At 35.9% G+C, this 20,773-nt stretch overlaps 1 protein-coding gene across 7 annotated transcripts in view; it reads right to left on the bottom strand.

The window, feature by feature from the left end:
* Usp9x (ubiquitin specific peptidase 9 X-linked) overlaps positions 1-20,773 on the bottom strand; it is a 135,095-nt gene that overhangs the window by 73,518 nt on the left and 40,804 nt on the right. For all 7 annotated transcript variants that reach the window (XM_075957413.1, XM_075957410.1, XM_075957412.1 and 4 more), the window contains 5 exons: positions 10,369-10,622; positions 6,439-6,584; positions 3,893-3,972; positions 2,708-2,820; positions 1,332-1,550 (listed from right to left, as the gene is read on the bottom strand). In XM_075957413.1, the coding sequence (XP_075813528.1) occupies positions 1,332-1,550; positions 2,708-2,820; positions 3,893-3,972; positions 6,439-6,584; positions 10,369-10,464 (654 nt within the window). In that variant the 5' untranslated portion in view covers positions 10,465-10,622. The remainder of the gene's footprint in view (positions 1-1,331; positions 1,551-2,707; positions 2,821-3,892; positions 3,973-6,438; positions 6,585-10,368; positions 10,623-20,773) is intronic.

Here is a 20,773-nt window from a genome sequence, read left to right as displayed (position 1 = left end):
GCAACATCAAACCAGTCTTACATAGAAAAAAATTTAAGTGATTCCATAGCTTAGAATGTGCATGCTCTTTGCGGGGTGGGGGGTGGGGATAGTTGAGAAAAGTTTTCTGTAACAGCACCGGCTGTACTGGAACTCAAGAGATCCACCTGCCTCTGCATCCCAAGTGCTGGAATTAAAGGTGTGCACCACCACCTCCTGATAATCAATTTTTAAAAAGTTTATAAAGATTTAACAATGAAAGCCACAAAATTCCTCTGACTTTCAATTTTTCTTGGCTGATTAGGAGAAGAAAAAAATCCCAAATTTTTAAAGTATCTCTCTAGGGACTAGATAGGTAGGTAGCTCAGCCATTAAGCACTGACTGCTCTTACAAATGAATTAGGTTCAATTCCCAGCACCCACATGGGAACTGTGGATTACAGGGAATTCATTACTTTCTTCTGGCCTCTGAAGGGCACCAGGTTTGTGGATGGTGTAAAAACATACATGCAGGCAATACTCATGCACATGAAACAAAAACGAATCTCAAAAGTTTCCTTAAAGTCTATATTTAGAAACTATGTATTAGCAGCACTTACTAAAGGAAATTAAAATTATAAAAGTATAAATTTAAAAGTATATAGTAAAAAAAATCTAAAGTACAGTCTGTTTACACTGCTATAGGAAATTTATTTATTTTTTGATTTTTCGAGACAGGGTTTCTCCGTAGCTTTTGGTTCCTGTCCTGAGGAAATTTATTTTTAGCTATATATTTTAGTAAAATTTCAAAGTTTTATCTTCCTGCTTCCATTTTATAATTTCTATTATTTTACTTTTGTGATTTATTATTAAGCATATATAACATATTCCTATTCTGGAGTTAAAAAAAATATGGCTTTATTATCCACACCTGAGGTTTCTAATCAGTCATAATTTTTCTCTATTACTATTACAAATGAAACAAATATCTTTTATTAACCAAATTATGACTATTTCTAGTTGAGTAAAAGATAATAGGGATTAACTATACATGGAGGGGGGGACCATAAGCACTGAACTGAAATACTATGACTACGCAAAGGCTCCTAGTGCTATATACTGTTTCATTAAAGTCTCAAAGCCATATTTGGTTGTCAGATCTCAACTATTACTACACAGAAAAACTAAACACTAGTAGAATACAATAAAACAGTTTTGGTATAAAATCAAGAATTCAAACCATAATGCAAAATCCCTTTCAGAGTATAATTAAATTAGTCTTTTTCTGTGTTCACAAGAGACAGAGATTAAAGTTCTGCAGTAGAACAAAACAAATCTTAATGTTTAATTTTGAAAGTAACAAATCAACATACTTTTGGTGATCGAGGGTCTGGAGAACGAGCAAAAAGTTCATCTTCAGGCACCTGAGCACTTGAGGACACTGATTCACACGGACGTGTACCATTGTAGATATGGAATTTGCAATGAGGATTTAAGGCCATGGCAAGAAGTTCTAGAAGTGGAAACCAGTCTTGGGCCAATTTAGCCACACATAGCTCCACCAGGCGATGAGTATTGTTAATAATACATCTCTGTTATATATGGGAGAATGGTGATTTAGAATGTGAAACACTGCAATTTCAAACAGAAGTTGCAATCCTAATTACTCTAAGATTAAATGAACTCCCCATTTTATACTGATTACTTGAATATATTTAATCCACTAGTATTATGACCAAATTAATCTGCTTTATAATTTATATGGTGTGTACTTTCAAGAAGTTTCTTGCTTAAAAATGAAATAAGTAATGATTCTATCTTCAGACAAGATACAAATTCCCTTTTTTCCCTCTTTAGAATTCTTACACTAGAAGCAACAATTCTAAAATTCTAATAATGTATCAGTTACTCCAAATGGAAGACTATATACTGACAAATCATATTCTAAATCTGAGAAATTATGTTATATTGTGACTTTTACCCCATCATTGTAACTGAAAAATTGTTCAGAATACAAAAACATCATTGGCTTTATGACTATGTCCATAGTGAAACAAGTAATAGGTCTGTAGCAGTTACAGCATTTCATTAGTCCAAATACAACTCTTTAAACAAAATATGATTGCATCCTACAAATAACAAATACTATTTTCATTTGCTTCTGTTCATTATTCAGAGATATTATAGCCCCTGAGTTATCTACTTAAAAGGGATGACAATTGTAAATTGAATTCAGACTATAGAATTGTTTAGACAGTAACTCATGGCTTAAACACTTAGAAGTTTTAGGTGCCAAAAATGAAATATGCATGTTTCTTTGGTGTTCTTTTCTGCAGTGAATTCATTTCTCATTACCTCTACAACACTGACTTTTCTAGTCCCTCAGACATGCATTACATTTTACCCATCTTGGGCAATTTTGCCTTCCTTAACAATACATAAAATAACTACATCTTACAATTGACTGCATTAGATTTTCAATAAAATAAGGGGATTTGCCCAAGTTCAAAAGGTACTGGAGAACCAGGAAGAAAGATTAAATCAAGCATTTTTAGCTCTAAATCTCATGCTAGTTTTAAATGCCCATGCTGCCTCTAACAGAAATAACTTACTATAAAATTACTTTAAAAGTTAAACATTTATACTCCAAGCAGCCAAATATATCATAAACAAATACACACATACTTGCCCTCCCCACCAAAAGGATCACTATATAATCTGCTTTTTAAAAGACAAATGGAAAACTCACGTGAATCTCAAACTTCCAGCCACTCACTGCTTCATCTGTAAGGATTTTTGTGAATGAGATTGTTAGCCCATCTCGGAAAAATCGCTGACATGCTTCACTTTTAACATCAAGACCTAAGAAAAGGGAGGAAAAAAAATATTTCACAATGTTCAACTATGTGATGAAAGACATAAGTAATTGGAAACCTGGATGACAGGCTAGCAGTTAAAGGGTACTTCTGGAAAAAAGTTCACAGCATTATCATAACACTATTGTTATTTCAAAGTTTCTACATGTCAGAAAGGAAACTTAAGTCAGAAATAAACTTTTAAAAATTATTAAGAAAAATTTATGTGTGTGTGCCTGATGTATACCATGTTTCATGCAGGTACTACAAGGGCCAGAAGAGGGTGTCAGATTCCCAGGAGCTGACATTATAGGTGATTATGAGCCAATGATCGTGAGTGCTAGGAACTAAATAAACCTGGGTCCCCTCTCTGCAAGAGCAGCAAACATTAATAACTAACTGCTCAGCTATTTCGAGGCCTCCGGAATCAAATTCTAAAATAATTATGCAGAAGTGATAATATTAACAGTAACTCAGGGCTGAAGCTATAGCTTAGTGCAAGGGTAGCTAGTCTAACATACACAATCTTAGGTTTAATCATCAATGAAGTAAAAAAAATAAAGGAAATAAATATGAGACTATAACTTAAACCCAAAATGAGTCGGTGCCATGTGACAAAGACTCAAGCATTTTGTTCTGAAAGTCTTAAATTTGACATTTCACAATTATTTTTAAAATATTAGCTTGCAAACCATGTACTTAGCGCCCACTCATATCTTTATTATTCTCGAAGAGACCAAGTAAGATGCATTGCTTCTATTTTGTTTGTTTTTTGAAACAGGGTTTCTCTGTAGCTTTGCTTACAGAGTACTCAATTGTAAAAACTTTGTGTATATTATGGAATTCCCGTAACAGGAATAAATCTTTGAGTGACTGCAAATCTAAACAATGGACTTGCTCTTTAGAAATATAAATACATATACATTTTCTGTCTAGCACTCTTGAGGACTGTCCTTTTTAAACAAATGAGAGCTTTATCTGTAAGCTTGTCTTTTAACAGGAAAATAAAAGTTTTCAGGAATAAAGTGAAAATATATGTAGTAGCACACATTTAGAAAAGCATTGACACTCAGACATACCTTTCTTGCTAAGATCAATAGCAGCTTCTAAAAGCACTTCTAATTCCCCTTTTGGCAAAACTGGAACGACCCATCGAGGCCTAGGAATTGTATAAAATAAAATAGAGGTTTACTGGTTGTGTATTAAATATAAAACGTGCTATAGTCAGTTACTAATTACAATTATTCATTTTACTATGAAAATATTAAGTATTAACTAAAATAACACTAAATACTACAACAGTGGGGCTGGCTGAATTTTAACAATTAAGTATCATTTGTTGTCTCTACAAGAAGACTTAAAAAATGTAAGAAACTATTATAATAAAATACCAATTGTGCATCAGAGGCCTATTATTAAACTTCACAGGAAAGGACTTTCAGAATTCAGATTAGAATTATGCTTTGAACTTCTTCACAAAGAACAAAAACTTTAGGAGGCCAAGACTGATTTATGCCTCATAATCTAGCAATTTTTTTTAAAGGATCTGCAGAATCCACAGGTGACTCTCCCTTAAACAAAGATGCAGCCTTTTCTTTAGTTCCAGTGCTGACCATATAGCTATCCTTTTTATAGGCCTTCCCAATCATCACCATTAATTTACTCACTGTCCCAGAAAAAGTCAACCTTCTTCTAGCCAACCACTGAAATCTCTCCTAAGAGCTGGTCTTAATCTCAACTGCTCTTGCCCCTTTTAGTAAAAACATTCCATTAATAACCTATTAGAAATAAATAACTACCCACGTCCTTTGCATTTTTCTTCCATAAACAATTGTTTTTATGCAACCTAATATCTAGCCTGCGTATTTTATCAACCACTAGACAAATCTGAAATGTAACAATGCAATTTTCCAGTATGTCATCTCTGTATTAAGAACAACCAAGAACCATTATAAATAGCCTAACATTGATCTGACAGCCCAGCTTACTATACCCAAAACTTGCAATTACCATAGATGGAGAAAGCAAGATACAAATTCAAACAATATCTACCTAAAAATAAAGCCTCACAGAAGGTGCGAGTAGGAAAACTCCAAAAAAAGGAGAAAAAAGTAAAAGAAAAATTGATTTGACAATAATTCATTGCATGTGATTATTAAAAGTTGCTACTAGAAGCATATATTCTTTTAAATGTTCCCTTTAAGATGAATCAATTGAAAATATTTCAAACAAGTAAAACAAGTTACAAAATTATAAGATTTTATATAGAGAGAAAAATACATATATAATAGTAAACACAAATATGGAAAAATGTACTCCTGATTTATGTTAAGAGAAATTTTTGGTTGGGATATGTAAGGGGGATAAAGCTGGGGGAAGGGGTTAGATAAATTTTATCTATTTACTATATATTATACAACATAGTTCTATGCATATTTAACAATGCATACTTATTACTAAGGAATTTAGATTTTTGTTTGTATATTTTCTCCAGATAGGGTCTATGTGGCTCTGGCTGCCCTAGAAGTTACTATGTAGTCCAGGATGACCCTGTACTCACACAGATCTGCCTGCCTCTGCCTCCCAAGTGCTGAGAATAATGATGTGCACCACTACACCCAGCTCAGTCTGTTTTAATGCAGAGGATTTTTATTCTTCCATGTATCTAACAGTTTTTACTTTTATTAAGTAAAACTACAACAAAAAAGCAAAATTCTTAAGAGTATATTTTCCATTATCCTTTTAAAAATGTTCTCATTTTAATTATTTTATGTGTATGAGTATTAAGTCTGTATGTATGCTTGGTACTTTTCAAGGCCAAAAGAGGTACCCGTAACTCCCTGGGTCTAGAATAACAGACGACAGATGGGTGCTGCCATATGGTTGCCAGGAACAGAATCCGAATCCTCTGGAAAACCAGCAAGTACTTGAGCCATTCATTGCTTCAGTGTCCACTACTCTTTCTGAGGGGCTCTTGTTGAGTTCACACTACCCAGTGAGGACTACACTCAGATAGGGTTTTTTGACATGCACTTCTGTTTCTTTACATTCTTTCCTTACCCCAAAGAACATCTTAAAAGTGTCATTCTCTTGAGTCAGCATGAAGGGCATGTCCTGAGAAACTCCTTATGATCTGGTTTGTTTCAGGGATACCCTAAAGTTATTAAATTTAGGAATATGCCAATTGAAAACCTGCTTTCATCATTGGTCAGATGGTGGTGGCACATGCCCTTAATCCCAGCACTGGGAGGCAGAGGCAGGTGGATCTCTGTGAGCTCAAGGCCAGCCTGGTCTACAGAGCAGTTCCAGGACAGTCAAGACTGTTAAAAGAGGAATCCTGTCTTCAAAAAAACAAACAACAAACAAAAAAAACACAAACAGTTCTACTTTGGAATCAAACAAATATGGCCCTATGTAGGTGCATATTGTTAACCTAAAAAATTTCTCACTCTTTTTCATTATATCCACCAAGAACCATGGGTTATAAAGTACTTGGTAGTGATTATGATGGGAAAATTAAGGCAGCAGATTCCTCTTCCACTGTCTTTGTGTTACCTACCACATAGAATGCTGGAAAACCTGGCTTTCTTATGTATTATATACAACAGAAACAAAACCAACTGACCTGTTGATCATATCATCTAACTTTGCCAAGTCAGTATGTGGAAATGCAGGTTCCTCATCTTCAATCTGTGGAGGGGCATCACCTTGACCTTGCTCATCAGGAGGAGTTGCCGGGGAATTCTCATTGGAAGAATCAGGCGATGAAGTCTTGATTAAAAATTAAACATTCCAGATATTAAGTTCCTATAACATATGCACACTAGCACACTAGTCCAAACACTAATAGATTAGTAATATTTTTTAAAATGTCAGTAGCATAAAATTTTACAAAGAGATCACTGAAAGCTTATGATTTAATACGTTCTCCTTTCAGAGTTTGTGCTGAACTATAAGACAAAGTAAGCAACTTAATGATGAATTTTTACATTTAACATGGAAAACACTACAGTTACCACACAAAGTCACCAGAAGAATTCAAGTGCCAGAAGCCCCATATAAATAGAAGTCTATAACTTTAGAAGCCTGTTTTAAACAACCAAAAACACTTTGTCCTGTGTTTACAAGCTCACAAAAAATGCGGACAAAAACCAATTTTAAACATCTATAATACCACACCAACAAATAAAACACCAGCAAGGACATTTTAATTACCTCCTTGTGGTCGTTTTAATGTAAAGAAAAACGATTCATGGATCTCTAAGTTTTCAATAAAATTAGGACTGTTATCTGTCCTTTTCATTTTCAAAATTAGGGCTGTATCTGTTCCCTTTCCATTCAATATCTAAGTAGTTAAAATTCTCAGCATTACATAAATTAAAATTAATGAGCTTTCCATGTATAAATCTTATAGAAAGCAAATTTTTCTTTAAGACAGGACACTAGAAACATTTACTACAACAATAGACAATTTGTTTAAAAACTATTAGCATACATTGTCAAATTACAATCTAGAACCTTCACAAATACTGCATATCGGAGGAATGTTCATCCCATTTGTCACTGGTTTTTATGACATACTTGAAGCCTTAAAATCTATATACACAGATTTTTTTATATATATACACAGATTTTTAAAGCTAAAAATTTGAATCCCCGCCTGTCACGCGGGAGACCGGGGTTCGATTCCCCAATGGGGACCCCCCCCCAAAAAAAACCTCCAGTTACTAATTTCTTTAAATGTTCTCTTTATTTCAGTATGTATAAAGCTATCAAGAAACTGAGTCCTGGGCTGGAGGGATGACTCAGCAGTTAAGAGCAGTGGGTTCAATTCTCAGCACCCATACCAGGCAGTTCACAACCACCAGTTCCAGGGAGATATGACACTACCTCCGTAGATACCTGTACTTAGTGCATATTCCCACACATAGATGCACATACACACATATAATTAAAAATAATGAAAAGAAAACAAAACAACAACAAAAACCCTAAGCCCTAATCGGACACTGATTAAATCTTTGGTTGCTTCTTTATGGTCCAACAGTATCAGATTTTGTGAAATAAATAAAATCCTATCATTAAATAACATAGATAGAATAGCCTGGATGGTGGTGGCACACACTTTTAATCCCAGCAGTTGAAAGATAAAGGAAGGCATATCTCTGTGAGTTCAAAGCCAATCTGGTTTACAATGTGAGTTCCAGGACAGCCAGTGCTACAAAGAAACAAGCCCTGTCTTGAAACACCAAAACCAACCAAATCAAACCAAAAAATAGCAATAAGAAACAAGGAGAAATTCTATAGGTAAAGAGTGGTTGTATAGGTAAGAATGTAATTTACTTTTATTCTTTTGTTTTAAAGATGAGAGTTATCGTCAATAGATGAAAAATATATATTAATACCTAACAGACATGAAATACTACTATCACAATCCTAAGACCTCTACAAAACCAAGTATATTTTAAAATAAAATTAATGTCTTTAAAAAGATTTTGTTTATTATAAATACAGTTTCCTGCCTGCATGTATGCCTGTATACCAGAAGAAAAAAGAGATCTCATTATAAATGATTGTGAGCCACTATGTAGTTGCTAGGAACTGAACTCAGGACCTATGAAAGAGCAGCCAGTTTTCTTAACCTCTGAACCATCTCGTCTCTCTAGCTCCATAACATATGCTTTTAATCCCAGCACTTGGGAGGCAAAGACAGGAAGATCTTTGAGTTTAAGGCCAGTCTGGTTTACATGGGAGTTCCAGGACAGCCAGATACATAGTGAGAAATCCTGTTTCAAAATAAATATAATGTTAACAAATAAGATTTCTTTTCACTGAAAGCCCTGCAAAGCCATGAAAATTGCAAAAAGAGGTGAGAATCCACATACAACACAGATAATAAAGAAGGGAGGGAGAAAGATAAACTACTAGTTCCTGGTTTAAAAATAGTTATTATTGGTGTCCAACAATCCTTTGACTATATTTAAAGAAACTTGAATACTGACCTTCAAATTTATGGGACAGGAAAGACTTTACTTTGTCAAGTTTTGTGACCATATGTATTACCATTTTATGTCTCAAAAATAGGAACTAGAAAAGGAAATGAATTAACAAAGTTGGCACATTTGAAAGGGAGGACCTGGTTTGCTCATTTTCTCTCAAGTGGCAGAGGAAGGGGAGAGAGAGATCTCTTCTATAAGACTCATGATATAATATCTAACCTCTAACAGCTGAATAGTAAAAACCTAGCCCCAAATCACAAATATAAGTACTCTACAATAATACTTTTGCTTTAAAACTTACCCATACAAACTCCACAAAAATGTATATCTCTGTAAACAGCATGCCTATTACTCATGTTTACACAACAACCTCAACCAGTTTACCCATCACAGTACTATAGGGGCTGCAATATCACAAATGTATAAAACTATATAGATTAGAAAGGACTGAGATAAATTTCAGAATATGAAAACAAGAAAATCAAATCCAAAGAAAGTAAAGAACAGTAAGAACATGTGGCATGTTTTGGGGGATATCAAAGTCCCCAAAATATATTTGGGGGGCATTAATGAATTGGTATGCCCCTAGAAAGATTAATCAGGAAGAGAGAATACAAATCAGCAGTATCAGAGATGAATAAAGACACACTGCCACAAGCCCCCAATATACTTAAAAAAATAGTGAAAAGGATATCAAAGGATCTGGGGTGAGAAGCATATGCAGGAACCTGAGTTCCATTTCAGTACCAAAGGGCACAAACAGTATTATAAACAACTACATCTAAATAAAGTTGGTGCTTTAGATGAAGTGGACAAAACTGACCCCCCCCCCCAAAAAAGAAAGAAAAACAGATGGACCTACACATTTTTTTTGCTGTTGTTGTTATTGTTTGTTTGTTTTTTTACAATCAGTAAATTATACTAGTAAAAATCTTCCAATGGGGGAACAGGAATCAGGAGAACCAGAAACTTTACCTAAGTCGAATATAAAGTATAAAAATATTACTTTAAGAGCATTGGGACAAAGCAAGAAACTGACACCAGTATCTATACTAAAGATCTTTACGAACATTTCACTTGATCCTCAAACAATGCCATGAAGTTCCATTACTGTTATCCCTATCATACAAATGAAGAAACTAAGGTTTAGAAATTATGTAACTTATCTAGTCATATAGCTCAAAGGTAAAATTTGAACACCAGTAATAAGACTTCATTCTATATTCTTTTAAAAAATCTTATTGTAAGTTGATAATTTATGGTTTTATGTATATGGCATATAAAAAAAATAAGAGTTATGATTTACTTGGTCCCATAGGCTACACTGAATGAATAATACAATGGTTTCTCCCAGAATCGACACAGGGCTTAAATCTTTAGTTTTATTGAAGACTGACAATGTAAGCACTAGAGTTTTTTTGTTACAGCTGAAGACCTGTATTTACTTTTCTTAAACAAAACATTCATTTTATGGTTGCTTCACAATCATTTCTATCATGTCTCCACACTCAGCACACAGGAGATACTCCAATGTGTCTTTATCTATAATGTCTTACCTGATTCTGTTGGAGGGGGGGCTGAGACTGTCCATCAGGAGCTTGGCCCTGGTTGTCATTCCCTCCAACTGGAGAGCCACGAGTCGTGGCTGTCATACTCGACACAGGGCAGATCTTTGCAATTTTGTCTGCTTATGTAGTTGTCTTACGAAAAGAAATTATAGTCCACTTATAGAAGATGATGTACCAGCATTTGTCAGTCTTAAAAAGCCCCAATTCAAGAATAAAACATCTTGCAGAGACCATTGCATAACCTACAAGAAAAAGGAAAGAGAACATTTTACTTTAGATATAACTATCATGAACTAAAAAACTGTTAAAAAGTTTAGTATCATGAGTGAATCCGGTCAAGAGAGCATGACTATATAAAATGACGGGTAAAAAGTAAAAAAATCTAAAGCTTCATTACTACATTCAACTTAATGGTTCCATAGCTATTATTCCATAAAATCATGTAAGTCGAGCTTTATCAAGCAGTATTTCAATTTTCTCCTGGAACTGACTCCAAAGACAGTTATCAAAAAGTTAGTTGCCACTCAGTTAAATCATGGAATGGTAAACTGTCCTTAACTAGCGGGCTAATCCCTTAAGTATACTGCAAAAGCATGTACATCAGGACAAAAACCACAAACTGACTTGTAAACTTTTTAAGAGAGACTACTTATCTAACAAAGATAGCAATTAGTTCGTACACACACGTACACACACACACACACACACACACACCAAACAAGCAAATCAACATCTAGATCTTGGATTTCAGATTCTATAATGCTGAGAAATCCAACCTCTATTGTAGTTCCTATTCTCATTCCAAACCAAGCCTCGTCATAGTAAAACTGCATAGCATACTACCCTAATACAACTGAATTCATTAAGTAATATTAAAGTTTCCACTTTTGATAAGGTATTTATCAAAAGCACTTTGGAGCCCTATTCAAGGCAACAAGTCCCAACCATTTAGTAACAAGCATTCTTCACAAACTAACAAAAGTGCACAGAATACTATCAAAACTTTAAGTCCATATTAGACTACTGAGTTTCTTTTGGCCTGCAGAGTAAAAGCACCTGAAGAGGTGTTTTTAATGGCACTTATGTCCAGGTTCCTCATCAGATGTAACCAGGCCTACACTGCACTTTAAAAACAACAAACAAAAATCTCTTGTGATTAAATCTATTGTGAAATGTATTTGGATCTAATTTTCACGACTCCCACTAAAATTAAAATAAACCCTAAAATTGAAATATCACCCAACCCACTGACTCTTTGTGAGAGATTGTCTATAAACATTACAAAATTTCTTCTTATACAGCATGGTATACAAAACATACTTGGAGCTCCTGTGCTTCAGCATCATAACTATAAAGTGCAAGAGGCCTTCAAGGACTTTATACAACTCATTTGTTTCTCCTGTCTGTACCCCTTTTCCCATAGTCAAAAATAAGAGTTGCAATTTATTAAACCTATTCAGAACCAAATCTAATTTGTATCTGCTTCTACATTATGTCTTCTAAAAACAAAGTGTACTTTTTATCGATGGGTTAATGAGGAAAATGAAATGGTGACTGGTTATAGGTCTCTGGTAGAAAAATACTTCTTCAATATTTCATATGTAAGACTATTTTGCCTGTGAACGCAGTGACCTCAGAGACCAGAAGAGGGAGACAGATACCTTGGAACTGGAGCTAAGATTGCCAGCCACCTTCCCATAAATACTATTAGGAGGTGTGGCTTTGTTCGAGGAAGTATATCACTGTGGGGGCAGACTCTGAGCTCTTATGTATGTTCAAGATACAAGATACTGGCCAGTAAAACACACCGCTTCCTGCTGCCTGAAAGATGTACTCTAAGCTACCTCTCTAGCATCTTGCGTGCCTGCATCCTGCCATGATGATAATGGACTGAATCCCTGAACTGTAAGCCACCCCAATTAAATGTTTTCCTTTATAAGAGGAGGAAAAAAAAGATTGCCAGTCACCACGAGTTCTGGGAACCAAACCCAGGGGGCTCTAATCTCCTGGAACTGGAGCTATAGACAGTTGTGATCTGCCACGTGGGTCCTGGGAACTGAACCAGAGACCTCTGCAAGATCAGTAAACCACCAAGCCATCTCTATTGCCTACTATACACATAGGCACAGACAAGACATACCTCCTTCCTTACATATATATTCCTAATCTATAGTCAAACCAAAGCTATTGGGCAAAAGTGATGAGAAAATCATCCCAGACAAAAGCACCACATAGATTACTAAGGGGCAAAATTACAGAAATCTATCAATCAAAAATTTTTAATGATAAAGAGATGATTCCTAAAATTAAACTTTTCAATAAACTATTTCCTCGTGTTAAATATTCTAAAACCTAACTAGTTGTATTCATAAAAACTGACTTATTTTTAAAGTAAGTTTTTTAAAAAATAAGCTGGGGAGATAGCTCAGTGCATAAAATACTTGCTACAGAAGCATGAGGACCCGAGTTTAATTCTCAGCACCCCCATAAAGAGCCAGACAAACAGCACATGTTTGCAATCTCAGCATTGGGAAATAGAGATAGTACGATCCCTGGAGTTTACTGGCCAGCTACTGTAGCTCAATCTTTAAGTTCCAGTTTAGTTAGTACTGGTGCTTGCCACCAAGCCTGACAACCTGAGTTTGATCCCTGAGATCCACATGGTGAAAGGAAAGAGCCAATTTCTATAGTCTCTCCTCTTCCACACACATGCTGTGGCACACATGCAGTAAGAAATTTAAAAGGGATAGATAGATAACAGCAGTTAAGAGCACTGGCTATTCTTGTAGAGAACTCAGGTTATATTCCTATAATCTACAAGAAGTTTATTATACTCTGTAACTCCCAGGGGATCAATCAGATAACCTCTTCTGGCTTTCTCAAGCACCAGGCATGCATGTGGTACACAGACATATATGCAGGTAAAACAGACATAAATTTTTTTAATTAAAAATTTTAAAAAACTTAATAAGGAAGAGAGTAATTAAGAAAGATAAACCAGCATTGACCTATGGCACCCACATAAGACACAAAAATTTATAAAAATTATTATTCAATGGGCACATGAAAGGTCATGCTATGGAGTTTTAAAGACAGTACATTTATAATTTAACATTAAGCCCATAGTCATAAATACAAACATCTCTAAGCAATCTTCTTTTAAATTTTTTGTTTTTTATTTTCGAGACAGGGTTTCTTCGTAGCTTTTGGACCAAGCTGGCCTCGAACTCACAGAGATCTGCCTGCCTCTGCCTCCCGAGTGCTGGATTAAAAGCGTACGCCACCACCGCCCGGCTTATTTTAAAAATTTTTAAATTGCTTGGCAGTGTTAGCACACTGCCTTTAATCCCAGCACTCAGAGGCAGAGTCAAGCATATCTCTGAGTTTGAGGCTAGCCTGGTCTGTGGATCAAGTTCCAGGACAGCCAGTGATACACATAGAAATCTTGTCTTGAAAAATAAAAACAAAAGGTAACACAAACAAAAAAAATGACAAGGAAAGAAAAAAATTCCAAACAAACCTTGTGACAATTTACTAAAACTCAAGTCTCACCTTCCACTACGTAGGTCCTAGGGATTGAACTTGAGTTGTCAGGTTTGGAGGCAGGAACCTTTATCTGCTTAGTCATCTCACTGCCCCCTCTAAGCAATTTTTAAATTTAACCTTTCCTCGAAAACAAAAGATATCCCCAGAGCCCAGCTGTGGTGGCACACGCCTTTAATCCCAGCACTTGGAAGACAGAGGCAGATGGATCTCTGTGAGTTCGAGGCCAGCCTGGTCTACAAGAGCTAGTTCCAGGACAGGCTCCAAAGCTACAGAGAAACCATGTCTCAAAAAACCAGATAGACAGACAGATATCTACATAGATAGGTAAAAGATCTCACTGTCCTAGCTCCCAATACTCCTATAATTAATTATCAGTACATGAACTCATCATTCTGAATTTTTATGATTCCAAACATTAAGAACGAGGTTCCAAGTGTGATGTCTGGTCTAGACAACTTTACAACCAATCAATTCAGAAAATGTAAATGAGGATGTTCAATTTTTGGTATGTTACTCCATGTCAACTAAATATTCACATTCTATTTTCAACACTATTTAGAGCCCTCCACATAAATCTTGTAACCAAGTCACTTCTATCTAGCTATGGCTCTATCCTAAGGATAACTTCCTCAAAGTCAAAATGGACATGCACCCTGCACTTGAAAGTCCTTATGGCAACAGAAATGTACAACTTAGAAATGCTTGATAATTAGCCAAGTTCTCTTTACTCAGGCCTTCTCCACAGTGAGGTCTGTCAAGTCCTACATATACAGTTATGATACTGAAAGCTTCAGTGGATGTTAGTACCCATTCTAGGCATTTTCATAGCCAACTTTTCAGGTTATTGTAATTTGACAAATAAAATGACTTCAAGAATGGTGCTATCAGGAGCTCTGGTGAGCAGTTTCCTCAGTAAAAGCACCAACACCAGGTGGGGGAAAAAATTAAGCCTCTGGAAATTGTCTTAAGAACATATAACAAACTACAAAACTTTTGAGCAAAAAAAAACTACCATAATCTCATTTAAACCACTACACTTTTCATTCTAGAGGAACACACCAAAAAACAATGGGCTTTCCCCTTCTAGTTAATGGTATCTTCCTGGGAGAAGAAAGCAGCTAGATTTCTCATCAATCCAGCAAGAGGTTCTACTGCAGGGAAGACTATCAGGTCTGGGCTCCTTTGTTCCACCCAGGTCCCACTTGTGGGACAGAAGTTCTACTTAAAGGGCAGCAAACCAAGAATACTATAGTCCTAATGGTTCTCACCACAATTCATCCATAGGGTCAAGGTTCCAAGGCAGGAGGACAGGCTGAGTCACAGAGTGACTGTTGACTCCATCAAGCACTCTGCTCAGGGTAAGTAAGCACTTTAACTATGACAGAAGCCAGCTACAGTCTATTGCTTCAGTTCTGAAGTGGTATAAAAGGTTCCACCAGGGGTGGGGGCGAAAAATAAGAACAGAAATCTCTAAAGTTCTCTTATAATCAACTGGCTATATTTCAATTAAGATATTGGTAGTTCCATAAAAGTCAACAAATTAAAATACCCAACTAGCAGTTTACCAAAGAGAACAAGGGAAATGGAGCTACAGCCAACCAACTTGGGTCAAAATAGAACCTTAAGAACCAGCACAAAAGATTATCCCTGAAAAATGAGAATTCAATTGGATCGTGGATCAGACTGTGGGGAATTTTATAAGCCAAAACATCATGTAAAACAATACAGCTCAGGGCTGGAGAGATGATGGCTCAGCGGTTAAGAACATTGCCTGCTCTTCCAAAGGTCCTGAGTTCAATTCCCGACAACCACATGATAGCTCACAACCATCTGTACTGAGATCTGGTTCCCTCTTCTGGCCTGCAGGAATACATGCAGACAGAATATTGTATAATAATAAATAAACATAAAAAATAGAGCAATCAGTAGGTAATTAGTAAAAGCTAATAGTTGGGGAGGAGTGGGCAAAGACAAAAGTACAAGTGAAATTAAAAATCCACTAACATGGTTCAACAGCAGAATTGTCTGACACAAGAAAACAATCAGCATACTTGCAGACAGAGCAAGAAAAACATGAACAGATAGATCATCAGAGCAATGTGGCACACATCAATATAGGGTAATAAAAAATAAAAGCTTTGTGATGAGATATGGTCAAAACCTAACACCAAATTTAATAAAAAACATCAAAGGCAGCGTTCAACAAATTACAGATGGAGTATATGTTAAGATCAAGACCAAGAAATTTTAATAATCAACCTGACAAAATCCAAAGACATCTTGAAACAGAAAATTTGGTGTGAATACATTATTTTGCCTCATCTTAACGGATTTAAAGCATAAAAGGCAAATCTTATGGTCAAGGATTTGGCAATGAATTCTTCTAATAGCAAAAGCAAAAAAGAAACAGACAAACCAGATTTAACTAAAATCACAAACTTTGAAGGCTTGGGGTGTAGCACAATGGGAGAATGCAAGCATTCTATGTGAACAGGCAGGCACTAAGCTCAATCTCCAGTACCAAAGATAAAAAAATTAAAGGGTCAACAAGATGTCTGAGTAGGCCAAAGGCTCTTGCCACCAAGACTGACAATCTAAATTCAATCCCTGCCCGGAACTCACATGGTAGAACAAACTCCCAACAAGTTGTTCTCTGACCTCCACACTGAGCACACTATGACAACACACACACACACACACACACACACACACACACACACACTTTATAAATAAATGTAATAATCAGAGTTCAAATGATACCCTAAAGACAAAGGGGTAACTATCTAAATGGAGAAAGAAAATGATAAATGATCAGATTATGAACTTGTATTTACAACAAACAAATATTTATCCAATTTAACAGACAATCCAGCTGAAAGATGAGCAAACGATCTAAAGAGATATTTCTCTAAATGCACATTAAAAGCACAATTTCATATCACACATCCCTCAGGATGGTTGTAATAAAGATAGGGAAACAAAGTGGTGGCAAGAATGAGGAGAAATTGGAACCTTTATATGTTGCTTTTTGTTTGTTTCTTGAAACAGGATTTCTCTGCTCAATAGCCCCGACTCTCCTGAAACTAGCTCTTGTAGACCAGGCTGGCCTCAAAACTCACAGAGATCCACCTGCCTCTGCTTCCCGAGTGCTGGGATTAAAGGCTTGCACTACCATTATCCAGCATGTGTTTCTTTTAAAAGAAGGAAATTTTATCAAGTGTGGTGATACCTTTAATCCCAGCACTCTGGAGGCAGGCAGTTTGAGACTAACCTAGTCTACAGACGAAGTTTCAGGCTAGCAAAGGCTATATGGTAAGACACTGGGGAGGGAGGGAGAAATAGGGAAAGAGGGAGAGGAGGAGAGAAGAGAGAGAAAAGATAAATTTTGATGTGCTGTGACATGCATGAAAACTTGAAGGCATTATTTTATGAAATAAGCCAATCAGGAAAGGAAAAATAACATGATTCCACTTATGAGATACATATAGTTATCAAATTCATAAAGTAGAATTGTAGTAGTTGCCAGCCTTCCCCAATCATACTATTTTGTAGCTATAAGCTTAATGTTCCACATTCTTCTTGGTTTTGCCTAGTCACATGCTCTATTTTGAAATTTGTTTTTGCAGTTCTACCTGATCTTTACATGCACTATAACCTTGTATCCCAACTCAGTAACTTCATTCTTCCATATACCCAAACCCTTCCATTATGCTACCTTAAAAAGGTCTTATACTGCCGGGCGATGGTGGCACACACCTTTAATCCCAGCACTCGGGAGGCAGAGGCAGGCGGATCTCTGGGAGTTCGAGACCAGCCTGGTCTACAGAGCTAGTTCCAGGACAGGCTCCAAAGCCACAGAGAAACCCTGTCTCGAAAAACCAAAAAAAAAAAAAAAAAAAAAGGTCTTATAATTACTGTAGGTTGTCAGGAATTTAGGACCCTTTTTTTCTTTCTTTCTTTTAAATATTTATTATGTATACAATATTCTGTCTGTGTGTACGTCTGCAGGCCAGAAGAGGGCACCAGATCTCATTACAGCTGGTTGTGAGCCACCATGTAGTTGCTGGGAATTGAACTCGGGACCTTTGGAAAAGCAGGCAATGCTCTTAACCTCTGAGCCATCTCTCCAGCCCCCTAGGACCTTTGCAAAGGCAGTTTATTGCATCCTTTTTAAACTGTTACTAATTTCGGGTAATCAAATTGCTCTCAATTCTGTTTCCCACAAACCCCATTATTTTTTTTGTGGATGATTATGCAGAATACAGGTTTTTCTCAGCAATGTATACAGTGTAATACAACAGACCCACAACAAAAAGTTCTATCTCCAAGTATTATCTTGCTCTCTCTAGGTGGCTAACACTTATAGAGATTATTAGAAAGCTTTAATGAGAGAATGTGCAAGTGCCAGGAACACACAGAAGGAACCCAGTAAACGATAGGTTGTTTAACAAGTGTTGGTTATTTCTCAAAATGCTGATTGAGATTATTACTCATCCTTGGCAATTCTTATTTTTGAATCTTCAAAGGCTCCTTAAAAATATGATCTCTAGGCTAATTCAAGGAAAGTCTCCAAAATACATTATCAAGATTTTCTGCTTTCGATATATTGTTCACAATTGCTATGGATGATTTGTGAAATACGTAATTTCAATAGTTTCACATAATATAGCTGTTAATATTCTATTCCATCAACCCAAAACTCTACTATACTTGATAGTTACACCGTACTTTGTGAAAATGAATTTCAAGTAAAAAAAAATCTTACCCTCTGCAATAAAATTCATAGTGTTATAATATTCCTATCAGAGTTTTAGATCTAAAGAAAATTTAATAGAAAGGAAATTAAAGAAACTAGTAACAAGAAGACATCAAAATTAAGCAGTGCCATACAACTTACTAATTATCTGCTGAATGAAAGAACATACAAATCAATCACCCTGAGGTAGAAACGTATCTTTCCTATTTAATGGAGAAATGACTTAGTAATAAGTATGCAATTGTGGTCCCAGGTCATACCTGCTAGGTTTCTATCAATGCTAAACTGGCTCGAATTTGCTAATTCTGGTTCTAAAGAGAATCTTTAAATTACTTCCTATTATAAATGTAACTTAAGAGAGCCAGGCCTGAGTTCAATGTGTTCAAGGACAACCCAGTCTACAAAGCAAGTTCCAGGCCAGCCAGGGCTACCCAGAAAAACCTTATCCTGAAAAACCCAAAATAAATAAATAGATCAACAAATAAATGTTACTTAAGTATATACAGAAACAAAATTAAGATTAAACATTTATTTTGGTTTTAAAGTTATATAAATAAAAATATATAAGTATAAAACCAAAATATATGCATTAACTAAGTACAAACAAACCTATTATTATAACATGACAGATGTCAGAGTGACTACTAAGGCTTGAGTTTCTGAGGTTTCATGTGTATACAATCATCATATGTCATGTGGGAGACAGCTTTCCCACTTCTACTTCAATTACCACACCACTCTGTACACATGGTATGTGCTATGATATCATTTGCCCTTGGCACCAACACATCATTCATGTGTTAAGTCGGCCTGCTATTCTCATTATCCCAGAAATCAATAGATGAAAACAGATTAACAACTTGTGATTCATGAAAAAAAATGACAAAGAAGTACACAAAAAGCCAAAACCTTGTAGGCAATCAGGATGGGATGGCTCAAAGTACATTTAAGATTTGAAAATAGCCAGTCAAAATGAAGGAGAGTCTATATATCTACTCTTCCTCTGGACATTTTTAACATTGCAGTGCTCCTTGCTGCCAACAAAAGTTTTTTTCTTTTTTCTACAATGAAAAAGCTATTTCCCTATGTGACTGGTTTATTGGTTACAGTTCTGCCCCCCAAAATATAACATTAGGCTAAATATCTACCTGCATCCTCTTTCTCCAAAATACTGGAACTTATTGTATCGTTCTGGGTCTCTTTTCAACAGATATACTTTTATTTAAAATTTCTTTATTAAATCCTTGCAAAGGATACAAGAGTAGGATAAATTCCAGCCCCCAAAACGTATCAGCCAACATATGTGAGCAACACTGTTCAAAACATCAAAGACATAAATCACCTATCAAGTAGAAAACCCTTCTGTAACATGCTACCCCACTCTTGAAATGGCAGCATAAGATGAATTCAAAGTTATCAGTTTACAGAATTTATTAATCTTTGTCAAACCGCTTTAAAAGCGACTAATCCGAAAGAATGAAACAAGGACTTCATTTAATAAATAATTTAATCAAGGCAGATAGATCATTAATAATTAACTTTATATACATCTTTTTACTTGCCTGGATCTTCCACAACTAGACTAGTTAAGTCAAAAAAGTAAAGGCAAGCCGGGCGGTGGTGGCGCACGCCTTTAATCCCAGTACTAGGGAGGCAGAGGCAGGCAGATCTCTGTGAGTTCGAGGCCAGCCTGGTCTACAAGAGCTAGTTCCAGGACAGGAACCAAAAGCTACGGAGAAACCCTGTCTTGAAAAAAAAAAAAGTAAAGGCAAAAAATGAGTAAAGGATCTGACAAAGGAAACAAAACTTCAAATTGCTTCTCATTAATGAGGTTATCTCCAGCGTATTCAAAATCCACAAAACTGATCTGAACTGCACAATTGAAAGGGTCTTTGTGTATATAGTTACATAATTGCCATAATTCTGTCATATTTTCACCACCCACAAAGAAACCTCATCCAAAAGCTAAGGGTTCAGCTCAGGGGTAAGCTGTATGCAAGAAACCCTGAAATTCCATAACCAGCACCAGAAAAAGAGAAAGAAACCATACTCCCATCATTAATCAGTCACTCCTCATTCCTTTGGCCCTTA

Source organism: Microtus pennsylvanicus, chromosome X (assembly GCF_037038515.1).
Source record: "Microtus pennsylvanicus isolate mMicPen1 chromosome X, mMicPen1.hap1, whole genome shotgun sequence".
Lineage (NCBI taxonomy): Eukaryota > Metazoa > Chordata > Mammalia > Rodentia > Cricetidae > Microtus > Microtus pennsylvanicus.
Note: the sequence above shows the minus strand (reverse complement) of the source record. Positions and strands in the feature narration are given on the sequence as shown.